Genomic DNA, 21841 nt, shown 5'->3' with positions numbered 1-21841 from the left:
AATAATATTCTGCACTTCAATCGTAAAAGCACCAATTGAACTTTCATGTATTAATATGATATGTTTGTAATTACAAAAGATGAACTTGTTAATAAGTGCCAATATAGCTCTGTGGATCTTCTCTTTCCACCACACCACGAATGTGTAGAAGAGAGGCAATTAGAAATATCATTTACGGAGTATTACATAATATTCATTAAATACTTTTTCTTTTGAAATTTAATATAATTCTTGTTACCAGAATAAATCTAAATCGCTGATTATAAAATAACAAATAATTTGAACCCTCAAAATAAATATAAAAATGATGTAAAGACCATGTGATTGTAAGATTGATCTCTATTTAACAAAAACCAATGTTTCTATATAATATCCCCACTTATATGATTAAATCTTAGAAATAAATATATATACCCTTAGCATAAAACTAATCCTGAGATAATTAAATAAATAAAAAAAATAGAAACGATTGATTATAAAATTTTCTTAAAAAATTATCAAAAACTTCAGATTGAGACAGTTAAATTAAATTTTGATAAGTTTGAACAATTAGTTAAAATTTTTATTTACAAACAAAAAATAAATGCAATCAAATAAAACTTTATTAAGCAATGGCAAAGAGGATATCTATTCTAGATCAAAGGATATTGGGAAGACTCTAAATGAATTGTTAGAGGAAGCAGAAATCCCAGCATCAGATTTGAAAGATCATAGATACCATGAAGCCACAACTATCTTTCCACATCTCTATTTAGGTGGTGTTGGTGCTTGCACCGCTCAAAATCTTCAAAAGCTAGGTGTAACTTTGGTTATCAATGTTGGTATGTTAACTTTTTTTTATAAATTTTTTTTAAATTATTACAATTATTTTTTGATTTATCTTATTTGATTCTCTTTATATTAGCTGAAGAATGTAGTATTAAAAAGTACGATCCTAACGAAGGAATCACTGAATTAAAGTTGATAATCCATGATAGGGTTGACGAACCACAATTTCAATCGTTTCATAAATTATTTCATGAAATCGGTATGTTTGAACCCCTTTATTTATTTTTTGAAATACAATCTTTAATTTTGGTGTAGAGCAAACGAATCAAACATATTTTGTTGATTATTAATATCTTTATTTTATTTATCAAGACCTAGTAGAAAAAAAAAATACGAAATGTATTGTTCATTGTATGAGAGGTAGATCCAGAAGTGCAACAGTTGTTATTGCTTATGTAATGTATAAATTAAAGTTGGATTTAAATAATGCATTCCAATACGTAAAGACTAAAAGAACAATCATCGGACCTCACGGTGATCTGAAAAAACAATTATTACAATTTGAGAGATACTTTTTGAAAACTGAGTCAAACACTCTGTGGCACTACCTTTTAACACCGGTGGAATCATCCAATCAAAATCAGCAGCCAAACAAACCCATCAATAAAGAAAACAATTAATTTGTTGATTTTTTTTAAAATAAATATTAAAAATTGTTTATTAGAGTGATCCTTTTTTAGAATATGTATACCTTGAAATACACAAAAAAAAAATAAAATGTTTTACTTTTTAATTTTATAAAGTGTCATCTCAAAAGTACTGAGGGAATAAAAAAATATATATATGTACAATATTATTAATAGTTGATTACAGAGGAGTCGAAATTTAACTTCATTGGACTACCATCGAATTTCATTGACAATGCTCTCAACTCTGTTTTTCTTGTGATACTTGGTGACTGTCCATTTCTAAGTCTTGGTGTCTTGGGTGTCAGTGGTTTGGTAATTACATTGTTTCCACTGGATTTCATATTGGAAAGACTGCTGTTCAATATGTTGGGATTGTTTTCATCGACCACTGATTGCTGTTGGTTATTGTTGTTGTCGGAACAGTTGAAACCAGTGAGCTTGGTTGAAGTAACTCGACGACTGATCGATGGTGATTGTGAGAGTGGAGTGGAGGAAACCGATGGACTTGAAGAGATGTTGAGCTTTCCAAAGGCTTCTGTGACAGAGCTACGTTTCGATGAGGAGTTTGACAGCTTCAAATCCTGAAGGACTGCATTGCTGTAACGTTTCGGAGAGTAACTGGAAAGTGTTGGCGACGATATGAAAATATCACGATTCTTCATTTGTCCCAATCTCATTTGGCTTCTTCTCTTTGGTGTAAGATCGATTGGTTTTGTTGGAGTATAAATCTTTACCTCCTCAACAAAATCAAAGTCGAGGGTAGTTGTTATCTGTTGATCTTCTCCTTCTTGGCTATTGTATTCAAATGGTAATAAAGCTGGTAATATATTTACTTCTGCATCGACATTAGTTGTCGTGGTGGAAGAAGTAGTGGTAATTGTATCATTATTCTCAACCTCTGCTGTGATTGTATAGTTATCGGATGATTCTTGTTCTTGTTCCTCTTCTTCTTTTTCCTGTTCTTCCTCTTCCTCCTCTTCTTCCTCTTCTTCTTCTTGACTTGTTGGAGTAATAATATCTTTTGGACTTGATTCAAATTCGTTGTGTAAAGTAATTGGTTCAACGCCGGTGTTGAATGAAAGTGGAATTGGTTCGTTGGTGATTGGTGTGGATGGAATGTTTGTTTCATTATAATATTGGACATTTGGTGTCTGAGCTATGGCATCACAATTGTCATTGTGGACGGTGGAGCGCAATGTTATTGGAGTTCGAGGAATTCCAAGAGTTGGCGATCTTGGATCCAGTAGCCGTTGTGCATCGGCGAGAATGACAGATTTTCTGAGATCAGAAGCGACCACCGGTGTTCTTGGAACGTTGAGTGTTGGTGAACGTGGATCGATGATCTCCTGCTGCTCATGAGTAGTGGATCCTGCTGTCAATGAGAATTTCAATGGCGAACGGGCAATGCCTTGGCTGGGCGATCTCGGGTCGATCAGCGAGATGGAACCACGACGGTTGAATCCGCTTGGAATTGGACTGCGAGGAACGCGCATCGATGGTGAACGTGGATCTTCGAGATTCTGAAGTTGTTGAATGACACTACGTCTTCGAGTCGGTGTTCTCTTTATCGATCTACTTGGTGATCTTGGATCGTCCCAACTTTGATTTTCATTAGTATTCTGTTGATTCTGTTTGTTTTGATCACCATCTTGTTGCTGATGATGGTGTGTCATATTCATATAACGTTTTTTAATAAATGATATAACCATTTTTATTTAACTTAATTTTCTAAAAATAAAATAAAATATTTATGTGTTTAAACTTTTAAGATTGGTTGTATAATAAAAATAAAATAAAAAAACAATTTATCTTTTTATTTATTTATTTAAATTTATTTTTAAAAAAATAAACACTTTAAGATGGAATATAAGATATGATGATAATGTTAATGTGATATGTTATGTAATTACTTGGAAACTGTTATTGTAATATTAAATTAATTAATATAAAAACAAAAATAAATAAAATAATAAAAATTAATTTTAGATAAAATAAAAAAAAAATACTAAAAATTATTAAAAGTTAGATGTAAAAAAACTTGTGATAAGAAAAAATAACAACAATAACCTTTAAAAGGAGTATTAGATTACCAATATAGGTCAAATGTATTTCTGCAATTTTCATTTTTTTTGTTTTTTCAACGGTTACCTCCTTTATTTTTGATTGCAAAATTTTCAAAAAAATTCAAATTCAAATTTTTGAACTTCAAATAATAACACCCAACTGTTATACTTTTACAAATTTATATGAATATTTTATTATTTATCTTTTTTTTTTCACTTTCTTTTAATGTTATTTTGTTTTACTTGAACCAATAAAAGAAAATACACAAAACAATAATGTTGTAATTGTAAATGAAATAATAAAATTTGTATTTATAAATGATAGTTTGTTTTCCTATAAAGAGAATAAAATAAAATAAATTAGTTATATTGATATTATTATGTTATTCTTATATGATTATTATTATTGTTGTTGTTGTTGATTGATAAAACTTACATTGTTATTTATATTTTTGTTATCTAATGATATTTGTTTCTCTGTTATCTCTATTGATTGTGTCTTTGGTTGAGTTGCGAGAGGTTCCTTCGACGCTTCGATGGTCGGTGTGATGTCAGCTCTCATTACCGATCCGAAAAAGTCGGTGACAGGCACCTTGTCCAATGGTCTTGAGAATAGATCACTACGATACTCTGAGTGTGAAATCAACTTTTGATAATTGTAGGTTCCAAACAACTGTAACAACGAAACATTATGAGGATCTACATTCTCAAAGAATTCAAGTGTATAATATGTGAATCTATCGATAACTGTCAATCCTAATTCTGGATCAGAGTGATGCTAAATACATGATATACATAAATTATTTACAAATTAGTTATCAAGATCAAAATAATAATAAATAGCTAATAACTTACAGAATATGAATTCTCACCAAGTCTACTGCTACCGATTGCCAGAATATTGGGTGAGTTGAATCGTTTGTACAATGTATTGGCTTGGCATGTATCTACCATGAACAATATCTCATTGTATCTCTTCTTTTCATACATCTGTTTGAATGCATCCGATAAATCATATGATGAAATCTCTTCATTATCTTGGAACTAAAGAAAGTAGTAGTTAAGCAGAGTAAGTAAGTAAAATATACTTGTTAACAATGTAGATAGATAGATAGATAGGAGTAATATTATACATACTTTTAAGAATTCATCACCACCATGACCAGTTAAGAATATTAAAATATTACTCTTATCATCGGTAAGTAATCGCTTTGATCTCGATACTTCAGGGTCGTGTCTACCTGTCAATACACGAATGAAGTTCTCGACGTTGACTTCGTAACCTCTATAGTCTACTTCTATATTATCGCCATATAGATTCATCTTGTGATTCTCATTGTTAAACATTACGCCTGCATATGAATTTCTTGGATTACATGCCATATCATCTGCTAACATCAAAATAACTAGATCGATCGATTTAATCAATAAATTGATGAGTGTTAATTAACAAAACACTGAATGAATAGCAGCTACTTGTGTTGTTAGTTTACAACTAAACTACTACTACTACTACTTACTTTGAGAATCAGGTATACCCAATTTCTTTACGGTTCTATAGAAACCAAGCACGTTGGCAATATGTCGGTAGTTGAACCAGAATCTAGAGGTACAAACTAGAACTGCCCAATTATTGGTATGTTTACCTCTGTACAGTTGTTCTAGATTCTGATTCACATTATTACTATTACTATTATCTATTATTTTAACATTTTGTGGTGGTGTTGTTGTTGTTTGTTTTGTTTGTTGTGAATGTACAGTTGGTATTTGATTTATAAATATTAAACATAACAATAATAAACCTATCAATAAAAACCTATAGCTATTATTATTATTACTACTATTATTCATTTTTCATATATATATTAATATGTTTATCAATTTTTTTTAAAAGTCGAATCAATCTGATTCAATTTTTTTCAAAAAAAAAAAAAACTAGGAGATCGTTGATCATTTAAAATTTCTTCAAGTGTAATAATAATAATACTTATTTTTCTCAGATTATAAAATAAATCTATTTTATATTGTTTTTTAATTTATTTAAAAAATAATTCCATTTATTTTGTCTTATGGTAATACTTTATCTAATCTCATGATTTATTATTGTATTGTTAAATAATAACCTTGGTCATTGACACGTCTAGTAGTTCGCACCATTCTCATATATCTATTTGAAATCAAGTTGGTTAGTATATTGAAAATGGATTTTTACAACTTAATTTTAGTTAAACCTACCCTCCTTCTCCCCATCCAGTACCCCAACTATTTCTAACCTGTTGACATTTTAGCAAATATTTAATTGTTAATTCCATAAATTGAAGATAATCACTTATAAATTGACAATACATACAATATAATATTGTTTTCCACTCTCTTCTCCCATACCCACAAGTGCTACGATATGATCTATTGGACCTGCTCCACATGTATCATCATAATAGACACCACTTTTGTACATCTGGAATGATCTTACATTGGCCTGTAAAGCAACAGCAACTGGTCCTACGTTTGTTAAAGCATTTTCAATTCCGCTTTGGTCGAAAAGAGTCACTTTATTAACGACTATACCATATTTAGTTCCAACAGGTTTACATTGTTGAACAACACCTTTGTAGGGATATGATGATTCTGAACTTACACCTCCTGCATCTGAAATATAATTATAAACTTTTGTCATCCATCCTCCACTACAACCTTTATTGCCATAACTTGCTAAAAATTTGGAAAAGATATTAAATTAATTCAATATGTAATATATGTAATAAATTTTCAAAAAACAAACAACGTACATGTACAATCAACAATTTCTTGTTCTGAAAGAGATACTCTTTGACCTTTTATGGCCAATGCAGTTTCAAGCTGAGCTAGCGGTCCAAATGCATAACAACTTCCACATGATCCTTGTTTTTTAACTGGAGGTAGATAACTTCTCCAATCTACAGTGACAGCCATTAAAGTTCTAAGAGATGATTTTGATGGTTGAGATGAACATGTTAAAAGACCACCTAACAATCCACCACCACCACCACCAGATGTAGATCCTCCAGTTCCAATTGCTAAAACCCTTGTTAATAATCCTCCTAATAATCCACCTCCTGTTGTAGTAGTTGTACTCGAAGTTGTGGAAGTGGTTGTGTTTGAATTTAATGAGAAATTTGATAAATCTTTCACAAGGAAAGTGTTGGCGAATTCATCGAGTGTCAAATCAGCAAATACATTCATTCCCAATCTCATGGCATCAGTATCATTTCCAGTCAATGAATTGAATTGATTGACATAAAGCAGATTATCAATAAAAATATGGAATCTTGTCAAGAATTCATTGTTTGTGTATGATTTATTGTTTTGAATCATCCAATCTGTGAATTGTTGTTGATATTCTAAAAAACTTGAAGTTGAAATTATTGTTGTTGATTGTAATTTAGTTGTACCCGAGGTGCTTGAAGATTTAGTAGATAAAGATGGAGAAGGTTGTGATGATATTAAATAATTAATCTCCAGAAGTGAAACAAATAAAATCAAAAACGAAAGCGAAAAGAAAAATAATAAGGAATTAATTTTCATAGGTATAATTAGTGTGAAACAAGCAAGATAAATAAGAGATCAAAATAAAAAAGTATGATGATCACAAAGAAATGAAATGTATTATACATATTTATGAATCTTAAATAATATATGTTTGAACTTTAAATTTTAATTTTTTCTTGTCAAGCCTACTTTCAATAGAATATAGTATATTTTATATTCATATTTATTTTTCATTAGTTTAATAAAATATTTATAGCTGCAAAACCATTCCTTTCAGAAAAACTCCAAAAGAATAAAAGTGACACTTTTTTACAGTTTTTTGTGTTTATTAGTTTTTAAGATCTCGAGAGAAATTTTATTTTTCGTTTTTGACAAACTTATAAGTTTAATTTATATATATGAATTATGATTCATTTTTATCAATGGAAAGAAAAATAGAAAAAATTAAAATTTTAAGTTTTGAGGGTAATTTTTGAATTTTTTTAAGAAATTTGATCCTATATATTTGATAAACTACTTAAATTTAATCAAACAATAGAATGAAAATATTTATAGAATTACCTTTTTGCGGAAAGATAACGATATTAGAAGTTGAAAATAATTTCACTATTGAAAAAGTAAAGCTTATGATTCAAGAAATGGAGAATTTCCCAATGAATAGACAAATTCTTAATTTCCAAGGAAATGAAATAACTGACAACAACCAAACTCTTTCAGATCTCAACATTCAAAATGAATCAACTATCAACGTCTATCTCCTAATGACACAAAGATAAAAATTTTCAAACAAATAAAACTCTTTGATTTGTTATAGGAAAACAACTTTTTATCAATATAAATAAAATTTCTAAATAATAAAAAACATATTTTTTTTTTGAAAATAATCTATTAAGTTTTCAATATTTAATATCTATTTTTTGATCAATTATAAATATATTACAACAAGAACTAATGGATGATACCAATATGTTGTTATTTCATTTTATAAGTTGGGTTTTATTTTGCACAGCTTTTTTTGTATTCTCGCATTATTTTTTCAAAATGGACACACAAAAGCTGTGCAAAATTTTTTCATTTTTTGGGGAGTCACAAAATGAAATTGTACAATTAAAATGAAATAAAGCGCGTATCATCTCCAGTATTTTATTATTATCTTCACCCTTAGCCCTATCTTGATAATCTGTAATAATATAAAATATCAAACCTTTTTGGGTTTTATTAAAAATTAGATAAATAGAAAGCATTTTTATAGTAGATTTAGAATATAAAGTTGGTTTTATTCTTTTAAAAAAATTTTGAAAGAGTTTGGCCTCTATTTTTCGATGGGTAAAATGAGTTTTCAATTAGGATAATGTATAAAATATTAGTATCAATATATTATTTTATCCTTTTTTATTTAAATTGAATTAATATAATATTTTAAAAATGAATTTGAGCTTCAAGATCATTAATTTGAAGATTAGTTAAAGTTGGCTCTGCTTGTTTTGATTTTTTTGGTTGTATTGGTTTAAGAGGTACTGATGATTCCTTTTGAATTCTATTCATGTATTTTATGCACATTCCGACTCTGACTATTGCGAGGATAAGGCAAACTAAACAACAAACAAAGCACACAAGACAGAAGTAAAGTCCAACTCTTGGTCCCCATTCATCTCTTTCTTGTTTCCCAGCCAAACTGGCACACCATTTTGAATGACAATTATATCTTTTTCTAAATGAATTGGGTAGAGTAATAATATAGATAATCGTTACTATATGGAGTGCAAGAATAATAGCTGTAGTCATTACTGCCAATATAGAAGCGACAATTGCTTGCTTCGGTTTAATTTCACAATATTGTGAACATAATACAAATATATTCAAAATGAGTATAATCCACATGCAATTGAACATTAAAGAAAAAAGGTCTCCAAACAATTGAGGTGGTGGTCTTTCCATATGACTATAAGTCTCATTACTTTTGAATATTCCAGAAGAATTATGCTAATTTGTATTAATTAATAAAATAGTAGAATCGTTTTCCTAAAATACATACTGTTTCTGTAAATACCCAAACTGAATCATATGTAGTTAAATTAAATGCACCAGTTTTAGGGTCTATCTCAGTTTTAATAGAATACCATTTTGTTTGAATAGAAGTAAAATTAAAGGGAAACAAAGATAATGAGAAGATCTGTAAAATTACTAAATTGATTAAAATATGTTTTAAATTAATCATTATTGTTAACTAATCTATTTAGTTTTGAAAAATGTTAAAAAATTAATAACTACAAAAAATTATTTATTATTATTTATTGAGATTAACACTATCATCAAACCCCTCTCACTGATTAAAATTAACTTAAATTTTTAATTTATCAATAAATAAATTAATGTAAAAAATCTTTGATTAATTTGAGGTTTGCTTGGAACCCAAAATTTTATTAAATCTATTCTAAAAGTTAATAGAATTATCATTCTTGTTGATCGAAAATAAATTTAAAAGATTCAAAACAACGATTAATCTCCTCGTTTTGGTAGATTCCATAGATTAACTTATCGGGTCTCACCACCACAATAACCTTCGAAGTGATATCATGTACAAGTTGAAGGTGAGAGTGTAGTTGGTTGTCGATATCCTCTATTTGCGAGTAGTATTCCGTAGAATCGTCGATGTGCTTCATACAATCGATGGTTTGGTTCACTCTTAAAACTTGGAAAGCCTTGCATCGGAATCAATATATTTATCAATGTTATGAAAGGATTCAATCAAATTCTCAAAAATCTTCAATCAAAAATTTTTCCCTCCTTTTTTCTTGTTTTTTTTTTTTTAATATGATGATCATCTTTTAAATTACTTTACTGGAGAGAATTAATATATATATTTATACTTTAGTAGTAGAATAATATTGATTATGGATAGAATGACAGATACACCTACACCAGCATTATCAAGTAAAGAACAATTGTTTCATGATAGACTACCTTGGGTTGAGAAATATCGTCCAAAAGATTTGAGTGGTCTGATTGCACATGAAGATATTACAGATACAGGTAATGCGTGTTCCTCTCTAGATTGATTAAATATAATATTATATCATATTGTAATGATAACAAACTAATAATCTATTAACTAAAAATAATCTAAACAAAAAGTTAGTAAATTAATTGCAAAGAATTCATTACCACATCTGTTATTCTATGGACCACCAGGCACTGGTAAGACCTCAACGATTCAAGCGATTGCACGTAAACTCTATGGTGAGAGCTACTCTCGTATGGTATTAGAACTCAATGCATCTGACGATCGTGGTATCGACGTAGTAAGAGAACAAATTAAAACGTTTGCAAGTTCAATGTTTATGTTTAGGTAAGTCTGTTTTATACTGATAATAGATTAACATGTTAATCATAATGAAAATGCGATAAGATAAGATTAGAAACAATATACTAACTTGAATTGTTGTTTAATTACTATAGTAACTATCCTTATAAATTGATTATATTGGATGAAGCAGATTCTATGACCAATCCAGCACAGACAGCATTGAGAAGAGTCATCGAAAAGTATACAAGAACCACTAGATTCTGTATGATTTGTAACTATGTATCAAAGATATTACCAGCACTCCAATCAAGATGTACAAGATTTAGATTCAGTCCACTACCAAGATCGGCAATCACCAAGAGAATGAAAGAGATTATTGAATGTGAATCGTAATGTATCATATATATATAATATAGTATATTATATCATAAACAAATAAACTAACTAATTAACTATCTACAATATTAGATTAAAAGTAAATGATGATGCACTCAATTCAATTATTACATTGAGTGAAGGTGATATGAGAAAGTGTTTGAATATATTGCAGTCGGCGTCAATGTCGATCGATGTTGGCACAACCATCGATAAAGATACCATCTATCGTTGTACAGGTCAACCATTACCAACTGATATCAAGAAGATCTTAATGTGGTCATTAAATCAAAGTTATATTGAGGCATTAAATAGTATGTTAAGTTTATAAATGTTAATAATAATAATTTATAATAGTATTAACAAAAATTATTTATTTAATTAGATATTCTTGAATTAAAGAAAGAGAAAGGATTATCGTTGACAGATATCATCAAGGAAATACATTTTATGACATTGAAAGTACCAAATATAGGTGGACCAGCTCTTTGGAATTTGGTAAAGGAACTGTCGGACATTGAATACAATCTATCGTTTGGTGCAAGTGAGAAACTACAACTCGGTAGCATGTTAGGTAGCTTTCAAGTAATAAGAGATGAAGCTGTAAAAAATAATAAAGATGATTGACCAATCACATCAATCAAAAATAAAATAAAAAAAATCGAATAATAACAACAACCTAATAGATTTTGGTAGCATTCGTTTTACAAACACAAACCAATTATAAAAACAAAATACATTATTATTTTCTTCAAAAGACTTATTTTTAGAGATATACTAAGTTATAGTTATAATTAGAATCAGAAAAATAATAATGTGTGAATCTATGGATCTATCTGTCTTCGTCAAAATATATAAAAATAAAATAAAAAAAAATCAATTTGAAAAAAAAAACGACAAAAAAAAAAAAAAAAAACTATTTTGACGATTAATTAGTTGATGATAAAGTAATACTTACTTGAAACCATCTATTATTACATTATTTATTGTTTTATAAAATAGTTTGTTTTTATTGTTTGTCAACATTTGTAAATAAATAAATAATAGAAGAAAAAAAAAAGATGGCAAAGAAATCAAAGGAAAATGGATCGTCATCAGCAAGTAATAATAACAACAAACAGGATCAAGATGGATTACCAGATGCATTGTTAGAGAATCAAAGAACAAGAGTTAGAGTTGGTAATGCTGGTAATGAAAATGTATGAAAGTAGTACTTTTGGTGAAACAACAACAAAAACTATTATTATTATTATTATAAAATTGTACAATAAAATAGAATAGATTATTAATATTTTTGATTGATTGATCGATTGATCGATTTCAGACAAGAGGAATATATTATAGTGGTGCATATACATCGTTGGGATACGATAACAGTTTCAGTTTAGATAAATTCAAAAAGAACTTTAAGATTAATGTACTTTCAGATAAACCGGATCATCTTGTTTTCGAGATGATCGGTGTCGATGCACCCATTGCCAATGCACTCCGTCGTATTCTAATCTCGGAAATCCCGACGATGGCAATCGAGCGTGTCTTTATGATTAACAATACATCGATATTACAAGATGAAGTATTAGCACATCGTCTAGGATTAATCCCAATTAAAGTCGATCCAAAGATCTTTAATTACAAAGAACGTAAGTGTTAATCAATCAATCTTATTAACAAATATTAGCATATTAATACTAAAACAAAAAAACAAACAAAATACAACAGCGGGTAAAGAATATACAGCAGAAGATACATTGATTTTTACATTAAAGGTTAGATGCTATAAGGATGCAAATGGTGAGACTATCAACGGTACTGTTTTGTCGAAACACTTGACATGGGTACCAACAGACGATCAGAATGAGATGTTCCCTAATGAAGCCGATCATCCAAGACCGGCATACGATGATATTCCCATCGTAAAGTTGAGACCCGGTCAAGCACTCGAAGTACAGTGCTACTGCGAGAAGAACATTGGTCGTGAGCACATCAAGTGGTCACCGGTCGGAACTGCATTCTACAAGATCCTACCGGAGATCAGTGTCTCTGACAAGGTCACCGGTGAGAAAGCAAAGAAACTCAAACAGTCGTGTCCAATGAACGTATACGACATCGAAGACTCGGGCAAGGCATTCGCTGCACGTCCAATGGATTGCACTATGTGTCGTGAGTGCATCAGAGATCCAGAGATGGAACCATTCGTAAAACTGGAAAGAGTTAGAGATCATTTCATTTGTATGTGTTTAGATTTGTTAAATCAACAACAACAACAATTCATTATTCATTCATTTCACTTCAAATCAACTAACTAACAAACTTACTTTTTAATTTTACTTTTAGTTTCAATTGAATCAGTTGGTACTATTGCACCAAAGACATTGTTTCAAGATGCTATCAAGATATTGATTGACAAATGTAGTACAGTTGAGAATTCATTGAATACTCAAATTTAAATAAAATAAAAGAAACGAAATAAATAAAAGAAAAAGAAAAGATAAAGATATATAACAAAAAAAAAAACAACAAGATAAATTATAATACATTTTAATTTATTAACATTTATTATTATTATTATTAAGATTTCTTTTATATATTTGAATTATCAATCAATCTATATATTATATTATCTTAATTTGATATTGATTATTGATTACTATTATTACTTTTGTTTAAAGCTTGGCAAATGGTAGTTGTAATTTTGAAGATTCACCAAAATCACCGGTTTTCAATTTATCCATAGCGCTTCTGTAGAGTTCTCTCTTGAGTGCACCGAATGTAAATCTATCTTTACCTTTTGGTGCTATTTTAGTTGCTAATTGTATAGCTTCTGGTAACAACATCTCTTCGGTAGTTGCTTTATCTACGATTCTAAGCTTTGATGCTTCTTCACCAGAGAATCTCTTTCCTAACAAAACAGTATCTCTATAAGTTGACGCATCTGTTATCTTTGCTCTAATATATTAATAAAAAAAAACAAAAAAAAAAAAAAAACAGTTAACAAATAATAACAATATTATTATATTAATAACAATAACCTACTGTAATACAGCATTCATACCAGGAGTTAATGGAATATGAATATCGACTTCAGGAAGACAAAAGAAACCTTTATCGTTTCTCATGATTCTGTAGTCGTGTGAGCACGCCAACATTGCACCACCTGCAAAAGTATGACCGTTCAACGCAGCAATTGTTGGCATCGGGAATGTAAGGAATCTAGCCAACAAACATTGGAAGTCTTTAATGAATGGTTGGAATCCTTCCATTCCAATGGTCATAGCCCACTCTAAGTCCAAACCATTAGAGAAATACTTTGGATTCGTACCTGTTGTAATTAAACACGATGCATTCTCTTGTCTGAAATAAAACAAAACAAAACAAAACAAAACAAAACCAAATCAGTATTTTCGCGCAAAATAACAACACTGTAAATAAGATTACTTACTTTTCAATGAAATCAAGTGCATCATGTATATTCTTTATATTCTTATTGTTGAATCTATTTTCATTGTCATTCAACTTTAAGATATAAACATCATCAGTATTCGGTGCCAATTCAATGATACAATGTCCAAAAGTAGCTACACTCATCTTTGTTTTTATTTAAATGATATAGATTTTAAATATTATAATATATAGATATATGAAAAATAGTAATAGTAAGTTATGAATAAAAAAATAAATAAAATGACACAAATTAAATAGAAACAATTAAAATTTCCAAACAAAAAATGAACAATCGATATTTTTTACCAAAATTGGCTAAGCATGCTGTGTGTGAAACAACAAGTAAATTTTAAATTTTCACATAACATTTATATCGTCATTAAATGAGATTATTGTGTTTCACCAACAAAAAATAAACTAATAATTTAATATCAAGATAAATAAATAAGTTGAGATCTTTATTGCATTTTATTTTATTTGTAAAAATAAACAGCAGAATTATAATCAGTTTCATAGTGATAGAATTTACTTTTCTTCCACTTGTTGGTTTCGATTGAGTAGATATAGTCACCGTGCTTCTTACCACCAAAGAAGTAGATGAGGTTATTGATGTACAACATCGGGTATTTCGCGTTGTTGTAGAATGCAGTGATAGGGAATCCAATGGCTTCTTTCGTTCGCTTGCTAATGGAGAGTCTCATGAATTCACCGTATTCATCGACCACGTAGATCAGGTCGCGACCATCGAAGCAGAACGACACCACAAAGTTGAGACTACTGATATCGAATACCAGTGTTTCTATATCGCCGGTGTGTAGGTTGAACGTCGCTATCTCGTTGTAGTCACGATCCATGATGTAGATCGATTCGTCCAGGTAGAAACTGCAGGCGTTGACCAACGTTCGTTTGAACTCGCCGATGCGCTGGAATGTCATGTCGTGCGTGTCGAACCGGTCGATTCTACGGAGATCGCCGAGTGATGTGCGACCGCCAATCAAATAGATATAGCGAGTGCCGTCGTAGCAAGTGGAGATGCCTTCACCACCGTCGGTCGTAATGTTTCCAACATGATCCCAAGACAGCGTTTCAATGGAGAATCGTGAAAACGACGTCGATTTCGGTCGACCTCCAAATACATAGATGAAATCATTGGTTGAAACAGTGGAATATACATAGTGATAGTGATGTTGTAATGACTTGGCTGCTGCAGAGCCGGTGGTGGAGTTGATTGTGGATGAAGGTGAAGAGTTAAGGTTGTTGTTGTTGTTAAAATGATTGGTATCTTTAAAGTTTACGAATTTCAATGTTCCGAGATCAAGTATGTTGGAGCCATCTCTACCAGTCATAAGGATATAGAAACGTTGATTGAGAAAAGTCGAACAAGTCATGTGTTGATTTCGACTGTCTATTATTTCATAGGTGTTTTGGAATTGCTGTTTCCATTCCTCGATCTTTAGCTCATTGAATTCAATCTTGTATTGATTGGAGTGTCTTGATATCGAGCGATTCTGATTGATAAGATTTACATGCTGTTGTACAAGATTGACAAGTAGATATTTATGTTGATTGATATTGAATAGTAATGAATTCTTAACTAGTACCTAAAAACTGGAAAAGTGGACTACTTCCATAACCATTGTTATTATTATTATTTATTGATTGTACAGTACTGCTATCATTACATCCATTGCTGTTGTTATTATTAATATTAATAGCAGCAGCAGCAGTTGATTGTTGTTGATTCGTTGTTGTATCGAAAGTTAGTTGAAATTGTTGTTCTAATTTCTCTGATTGTTTTATCTCTGGAGTCTTGGAGCCTAGTTGATGAAGAATTGATTTTACTACTTTAGTCTCTGAGAGTAGTACATTCATATTCTGTTCTGCCTTTTCACGTTCCTTGTAGAGTGCATTCAACAGTTTACTTTCTTCTCTGTTGAGAAACTCTCGTAGCAAATGAAATTGATATTTTACATGTTCTTCAGTTGACTTTGAACTTTCGATAGCCTTATTATTCTGTTTTAAATATTTCCAAATCTCTGATAATCTTTCTGTATATAAATTATTTTCTTTATTATTTTGATTATTCTTATTATTATTATTATTTATTAAATCTTCATTGACAACACTAATATTATTATTTTCTTTTTCGTTTTGTTGTTGTTGTTTGTTGTTATCTTTATCTTTATTATAGATTATTGAAGATAAATTTAAAACACTACCACTACTACTTAGTATATCATTTTTTAAAGTGTCAGAATCTACTATTTGATGAGTCTTGTGAGTGTTATCTGGACTTGCACAGCCTTTCGAACAAAGAAGTTGATTGCAATCAACACACAAAAATTTTAATCTTTTCGTAGAGTGTGATTTGCAAAATCTTTGACTCAAATTTGTACTACTGTTATCAGTGTCCATAATTTTATTATTATTATTATAGTTTATTATTCTAACTTGTTTAACTATTTGCAATATACAAATAAAAAAAATTTTTTTTAATTAAAAATTAAGATTATCTTTTTATATCATTTACTATTTTTGCAAAATGATTTATTGATTAGGTTAAGTTAAATAATAATAATATCTGATCATTAATTCGTGAAATCATTGCTTATGATAGGTGTCAAACCCCTACCACTGCTGGTCGTTTAAATTAAAATTAAATTATTTTTATTTTTATTTTTTTTCTTATTCATAAAAACTTTTTCATTATTTAGAAAAAAACAAGTGTTTTTTTTTTTTCTTTTTTTAGACAACTTTGACAGTCATTTTATAACCGCAACAATAATCTTTATTTATTGATGTTATTTATTCTATTTTTTAAAATAATAATAATAAGGTAATGAAGATATAAACTTAGTAATCTCTGTTGTGAGTAAACGAATAGAATAAAAAACACTACCGTCATCCTTCGTTCAAACTAGTTTGCAAAATGAGATAATTAATTTTTAATTTATAAGTAATTCATTATTTTTTATAATAAAATAAATAATAGTGCTATTTTGTTTTGTTCTGAATTAGTACACTAGTAGATTTAGTATTTTCATTTTCTTTTTTTTACAACAATTACTTTGTTTGTTCACAACATTCCAACCGACAAACTTACCAATCATTTTGTATTTCTATTTTATTTACTTTATTTCTTTCATGATTGTTTTAATAATATGATTTGGTTACTTCAATGGTAATTAATGTAATGTTTGTTGTTTAACCACATTATTCATATATAACCACTACTCTCATATTATTTCATTTCAACATTGATGATTTCTTTTGAACATTATGACTTTGGCGACATGTGGACATAAAAATTAGTTACCACAAAATCAAAAGGGATTGAATTAGTAACTTCAAAACTATTAGTATCTTGGATTATTTATTTTTTATTGTTTTTGGGAGTCGATACAAATTTCAGATTATAATAATAGGTATAGATCAAAGATCATTTTGGAAAAATGATAAACATTAAAATAACAAATCTATAATCATTCATCCATTTACAAAGTTGAAGAAAAGCATGTTGTATGGAAACACAGCTCAAAATATCACTATAAATATCGAGTTCAATTTCAACAAAATTAAATATAGTTTTTGATCAATAAAAAAGAAACTATAAAACAACAACAAATATATAAATAAAAATGTATAGAAAAACAATTTTACTAGTATTTTCAGTTTTGATGATCGCTTCTCTATGCCAAGCCGATGACATTACTGTAGTGGCCGGTGACACTTGTTACGCTATCTGGACATCAAAATGTGGTCATCCTTGGAGTCAATCTGATTTTGACAAGGTAAATCCAGGAGTTAATTGTGCTGCTCTCCAAATTGGTCAAAAATTAAAATGTGGTGGCGGCGGTGGTGGTTCTACCTCTGGTGGCGGTGGTGGATACACTGTTGTATCTGGTGATACTTGCTATGGTGTATGGACCTCTAAATGTGGTCACAGTTGGAGTCAATCTGATTTCGATAAAGCCAATCCAGGTATTAATTGTGCTGCTCTTCAAATCGGTCAACATCTCAATTGTTAAAAAGGTGTTTATTTCATTTAACTAAAAATGATAGGTGAAATAAACACCTCATTTACAACAAAAAATGTTACAGTTTACAATAAATTTCTTTTTTTTATACTTGTTTTTAACACTTGGGCTAAATATTCATACCATTTAGTTTTTTGATTGTCAAACTATTATGTTTATTATAATGAATTGACATTTAGTTTTCTCTTTTTACATTCTTTTCCCAAAATATCTATTGTAGTTTGATTTTTTATTTTTACATTATTTAAATTCTTCAACCGACAGAACTTACCAATCGTTTTAAATATAAAATAATAAAAATAATTGTTTGTTTTACTTTTATATAAATCATATTATAGCTATACCTTTTCTGTAGATATTTGTTTATTAAAATTTTTTATCACCACTAATTAATATTCAATATTATAACCACAAATTTTTCATAATAAATGATGAAATTTAAATTTTAATGACTATGGGTATTGAAGTAAGAATGATTTTAAATCGTAGTAACTTCAATTATTATGATCTTAGATTGGAGGTGAGAAGGTAAATACCTTGAAATTATCATAATGCACAAAGATCAAGATTATTTAGAAGATTACTTTACATACCTATTAACATATTCATACTATTATATTGCTAAAGAAATGAGAAGATGGTTCTACTTGAAACACATTCCAAAACAACACTATAAATATCATGTTAATCATTAAAAACAAGTAAAATTATTAATAAGAATAATATTATCAACAAAAATATATATTTTATTTCATTTGAATTTTAATTAAAAATAATGTATAGAAAAACAATTTTAATTGCATTAGTTTTAGCGATCGCCTCTCTATGCCAAGCTGATGATGGGGATATTACTGTAATGGACGGTGATACTTGTTATGCTATCTGGACAACTAAATGTGGTCATCCCAATTGGAGTCAATCCGATTTCGATAAGGTCAATCCCAATATTAATTGTGATACTCTTCAAATCGGACAGACAATAAAATGCGGTAGTGGTGGTACTTCTGGAACAACCTCTGGTGGTACTACATCTGGTGGTGACGGTGGTGGATACACTGTTGTATCAGGTGATACATGCTATGGTGTATGGACAACTAAATGTGGTCATCCCAATTGGAGTCAGTCAGATTTCGATAAGGCCAATCCTAATGTTAATTGTGATACTCTTCAAATTGGTCAACATTTGAATTGTGGTGACGACAGTGGTTCGACATCAGGTGGATCCACTTCTTCTGGTGGTATTACCGTTGTTAAAGGCGATACCTGCTATGCAATTTGGACATCTAAATGTGGTCATAACTGGAGTCAATCTGATTTCGATAAAGTTAATCCAGGTATCAACTGTAATTCTCTTCAAATCGGTCAACATTTGAGTTGTGGTGACGCCGGTAGTTCGACATCAGGTGGTTCCACTTCTGGTGGTATTACAGTTGTTAAAGGCGATACCTGCTATTTGATTTGGACTTCAAAGTGTGGTCATCCCTGGAGTCAAACTGATTTCGATAAAGTTAATCCAGGTATTAATTGTGCTGCTCTTCAAATAGGTCAAAATCTGAAATGTTAAATCTAATAAAATTTCCCACAAAGGGGCATGCGCCTTTTAGAATTAAAAAGGGATTGCTATTTTTTTTGTCTTGTCAAAACTATTTTGTTTATTTTTGTTCATTTTGTTTCTTAATTGATGACAGTATTTCTAAATAAAAAAACTTATTAATTGATTATTATTAAAATAATGTAAAATGAAAGGTATAAAATCATATTAATTATTTATTAAAATAACAAATAAAATGAATAGAAATAGAAATTCAACAAGAATTGAAGGTAAATTGGTTCAAGACTATCAATTAACTATGGAGACCTACAAAACCACTGGATTCATTGCTGCCACTGATTCTACCAATTTTCTCAGTTTTACATCATCCACAGAGATGAATCCCATATCATGCGAGCAAGTATCAGTCCATTGTCTGGATCGTTTGAACCAGCATTGGTGGAATATGTAGACATCAACAGATAGAAATGGATTCATCTTGTACACCGATCATTTTTGTGGGTTGTTAATTATTCACACATAATTGTTAAATTTCAATAAAACTTTGATTGCTTATTATTTTTTTTAATCCAATAACATCAAACATGTTGCTAAAAAAGTTAAATTTCTTTTAGTTTTAATAACCATTAATATAACTTAAAACACAATACAAAAAATTAAAGTTTATGAAATCCCAGGCTCCGATTCCTTCGCTGACAGTGACTTTTTGTACAATCCAGCCACCAAAATTTGGATCTGGTGTGAAACACCAAGAATCGATTTAGATCGTGGACTTTTGATCAACTCTGCTAGAGAAGGTTTTGGATGTCATATTACGAACAAAACAATTGATATGGATGGAATGTTCTACCAAGGAAGATCATCTCTTTGAAATATTTTCCTTACTTTTCTTTTTGGATTAAATAAATAAAATATTATCATATACATTTTTTATTAAACATTGTCTTGTAGCTCTTTTTCATTTGCATTCTTTATAAACTCTCTTACCAGCTCCAATGTCTTACCAAGTTGATTTCTACCACTATATATATAATTAGTTTAATTAATTTTTATTATATAAATCTGCATCTTCATTTTAACAAATTAGATTTTATCACTTACTTTCCATCAGAACCATCACCCCAATAGTCATCACATCTCGTATGTTCCACTATTTTTGATATACCAGTATCTAGTAAAACTATATTTCATTTTGAATCAGTATAAATAGATAAAAGGCAATTTTTTTTTTTAAAATATATACTTCTTTGAATATCTTTATTTTGTAGAAATTTATTAAGGACTACATCATACATAACCTGATCTTTTATTTGATTCCAGTCTCTTCTTTTGTCATGTGCATATGTATTTCCCATTTTAAAACTTCTTGCTGGAGATTCTGCATCTCTAATTTGATGGTAATACTCAATATCTGTTGTTTTGAATTTCATTGCCTAGCAAATAAAAATGATTTCATAAGTTTTTAAATTTGGAATGATTCTCTGATTTTCATTCTTACTTGATAGTAATGTTCACTTGTTGGCCATATATATCCATCCATCATTACAGGATGATCTGAAAAGTTACTGAAACAACCATATGCATCAGCTGCTCTATAAAAATAAATTGTTGGTCTAACCATTTTTATATTTTCTTACTTAATTTATTTATTTATTTTTTTATTTATTTATATATTTATATTTTTTAACCAATTGATTTTGAATTTGGTTAAGCGACTGTTGAAATATAATATAATATTAAGTTCATTTTTGTGAAAAATTGAAGAATGTTTTATTTTATAACCTTTTTCATTGTTTTTAAAAAGCAGTCTATCTTGTTGTTGCTGATAATACAAAAAGAATGTATAATACGATTAATGTAACAAATATTGATACTAAATAGAGTAAATTTTTGTTTGGAAGCTTTTAAAAATCAAAAAAACATTAATATTATTTGATCTTTTATTATTTTTGGTTTAAGATACATACTGGTTTTTTTCTTACTTTGTTATCATCTTTATTTACTGCATAATTTATTATTGGAATTGAGTTTACACTTCCCATTTTATTTTTTTATATGTAATATATATCTTTTGAACAAAT

At 29.2% G+C, this 21841-nt stretch overlaps 14 protein-coding genes across 14 annotated transcripts; 7 read left to right on the top strand and 7 right to left on the bottom strand.

Moving 5' to 3' along the window:
* Nucleotides 1-583: 583 nt before the first annotated feature.
* PPL_02877 (dual specificity protein phosphatase family protein) lies at nucleotides 584-1448 on the top strand (the record flags this gene model as incomplete). Its single annotated transcript, XM_020573854.1, has 3 exons — nucleotides 584-821; nucleotides 905-1027; nucleotides 1141-1448. 3 exons carry the CDS (start codon nucleotides 584-586, stop codon nucleotides 1446-1448), a joined length of 669 nt encoding a protein of 222 aa, XP_020435926.1.
* A 176-nt stretch (nucleotides 1449-1624) lies between these two features.
* PPL_02876 (uncharacterized protein) lies at nucleotides 1625-3166 on the bottom strand (the record flags this gene model as incomplete). Its single annotated transcript, XM_020573853.1, has 1 exon — nucleotides 1625-3166. The coding sequence occupies one exon, from the start codon at nucleotides 3164-3166 to the stop codon at nucleotides 1625-1627; it is 1542 nt and encodes a 513-aa protein (XP_020435925.1).
* A 757-nt stretch (nucleotides 3167-3923) lies between these two features.
* On the bottom strand, nucleotides 3924-5371 carry pigK (phosphatidylinositol glycan; the record flags this gene model as incomplete). The annotated part of the gene is made up of 4 exons (XM_020573852.1): nucleotides 3924-4298; nucleotides 4376-4564; nucleotides 4658-4911; nucleotides 5041-5371. The coding sequence occupies 4 exons, from the start codon at nucleotides 5369-5371 to the stop codon at nucleotides 3924-3926; spliced, it is 1149 nt and encodes a 382-aa protein (XP_020435924.1).
* Nucleotides 5372-5620: 249 nt separating this feature from the next.
* Nucleotides 5621-7084, bottom strand: PPL_02874 (C1 family peptidase; the record flags this gene model as incomplete). Its single annotated transcript, XM_020573851.1, has 4 exons — nucleotides 5621-5687; nucleotides 5756-5793; nucleotides 5871-6232; nucleotides 6310-7084. The coding sequence occupies 4 exons, from the start codon at nucleotides 7082-7084 to the stop codon at nucleotides 5621-5623; spliced, it is 1242 nt and encodes a 413-aa protein (XP_020435923.1).
* Nucleotides 7085-7587: 503 nt separating this feature from the next.
* Nucleotides 7588-7824, top strand: PPL_02873 (uncharacterized protein; the record flags this gene model as incomplete). The annotated part of the gene is made up of 1 exon (XM_020573850.1): nucleotides 7588-7824. One exon carries the CDS (start codon nucleotides 7588-7590, stop codon nucleotides 7822-7824), a length of 237 nt encoding a protein of 78 aa, XP_020435922.1.
* A 643-nt stretch (nucleotides 7825-8467) lies between these two features.
* PPL_02872 (uncharacterized protein) lies at nucleotides 8468-9757 on the bottom strand (the record flags this gene model as incomplete). The annotated part of the gene is made up of 3 exons (XM_020573849.1): nucleotides 8468-9031; nucleotides 9084-9232; nucleotides 9631-9757. 3 exons carry the CDS (start codon nucleotides 9755-9757, stop codon nucleotides 8468-8470), a joined length of 840 nt encoding a protein of 279 aa, XP_020435921.1.
* Nucleotides 9758-9951: 194 nt separating this feature from the next.
* Nucleotides 9952-11357, top strand: rfc5 (replication factor C subunit; the record flags this gene model as incomplete). The annotated part of the gene is made up of 5 exons (XM_020573848.1): nucleotides 9952-10081; nucleotides 10184-10397; nucleotides 10508-10744; nucleotides 10824-11044; nucleotides 11116-11357. 5 exons carry the CDS (start codon nucleotides 9952-9954, stop codon nucleotides 11355-11357), a joined length of 1044 nt encoding a protein of 347 aa, XP_020435920.1.
* Nucleotides 11358-11791: 434 nt separating this feature from the next.
* On the top strand, nucleotides 11792-13177 carry rpa5 (DNA-directed RNA polymerases I and III subunit RPAC1; the record flags this gene model as incomplete). The annotated part of the gene is made up of 4 exons (XM_020573847.1): nucleotides 11792-11929; nucleotides 12055-12370; nucleotides 12450-12959; nucleotides 13065-13177. 4 exons carry the CDS (start codon nucleotides 11792-11794, stop codon nucleotides 13175-13177), a joined length of 1077 nt encoding a protein of 358 aa, XP_020435919.1.
* A 216-nt stretch (nucleotides 13178-13393) lies between these two features.
* On the bottom strand, nucleotides 13394-15025 carry PPL_02869 (uncharacterized protein; the record flags this gene model as incomplete). Its single annotated transcript, XM_020573846.1, has 4 exons — nucleotides 13394-13676; nucleotides 13764-14081; nucleotides 14170-14315; nucleotides 14663-15025. 4 exons carry the CDS (start codon nucleotides 15023-15025, stop codon nucleotides 13394-13396), a joined length of 1110 nt encoding a protein of 369 aa, XP_020435918.1.
* A 736-nt stretch (nucleotides 15026-15761) lies between these two features.
* PPL_02868 (B-box zinc finger protein) lies at nucleotides 15762-16586 on the bottom strand (the record flags this gene model as incomplete). The annotated part of the gene is made up of 1 exon (XM_020573845.1): nucleotides 15762-16586. One exon carries the CDS (start codon nucleotides 16584-16586, stop codon nucleotides 15762-15764), a length of 825 nt encoding a protein of 274 aa, XP_020435917.1.
* Nucleotides 16587-17809: 1223 nt separating this feature from the next.
* PPL_02867 (LysM peptidoglycan-binding domain-containing protein) lies at nucleotides 17810-18199 on the top strand (the record flags this gene model as incomplete). The annotated part of the gene is made up of 1 exon (XM_020573844.1): nucleotides 17810-18199. One exon carries the CDS (start codon nucleotides 17810-17812, stop codon nucleotides 18197-18199), a length of 390 nt encoding a protein of 129 aa, XP_020435916.1.
* Nucleotides 18200-18983: 784 nt separating this feature from the next.
* On the top strand, nucleotides 18984-19772 carry PPL_02866 (LysM peptidoglycan-binding domain-containing protein; the record flags this gene model as incomplete). Its single annotated transcript, XM_020573843.1, has 1 exon — nucleotides 18984-19772. One exon carries the CDS (start codon nucleotides 18984-18986, stop codon nucleotides 19770-19772), a length of 789 nt encoding a protein of 262 aa, XP_020435915.1.
* A 223-nt stretch (nucleotides 19773-19995) lies between these two features.
* PPL_02865 (uncharacterized protein) lies at nucleotides 19996-20631 on the top strand (the record flags this gene model as incomplete). Its single annotated transcript, XM_020573842.1, has 2 exons — nucleotides 19996-20173; nucleotides 20423-20631. 2 exons carry the CDS (start codon nucleotides 19996-19998, stop codon nucleotides 20629-20631), a joined length of 387 nt encoding a protein of 128 aa, XP_020435914.1.
* Nucleotides 20632-20693: 62 nt separating this feature from the next.
* On the bottom strand, nucleotides 20694-21381 carry PPL_02864 (NADAR family protein; the record flags this gene model as incomplete). Its single annotated transcript, XM_020573841.1, has 4 exons — nucleotides 20694-20781; nucleotides 20862-20931; nucleotides 21004-21193; nucleotides 21259-21381. The coding sequence occupies 4 exons, from the start codon at nucleotides 21379-21381 to the stop codon at nucleotides 20694-20696; spliced, it is 471 nt and encodes a 156-aa protein (XP_020435913.1).
* Between the last annotated feature and the right edge of the window lie 460 nt (nucleotides 21382-21841).

The sequence above is a fragment of the Heterostelium album genome, assembly GCF_000004825.1.
Source record: "Heterostelium album PN500 unplaced genomic scaffold PPL_scaffold3, whole genome shotgun sequence".
NCBI lineage: Eukaryota > Evosea > Eumycetozoa > Acytosteliales > Acytosteliaceae > Heterostelium > Heterostelium album.
The sequence above is the reverse complement of the archived record's forward strand: the minus strand, read 5'-3'. Positions and strand labels throughout refer to the sequence as shown.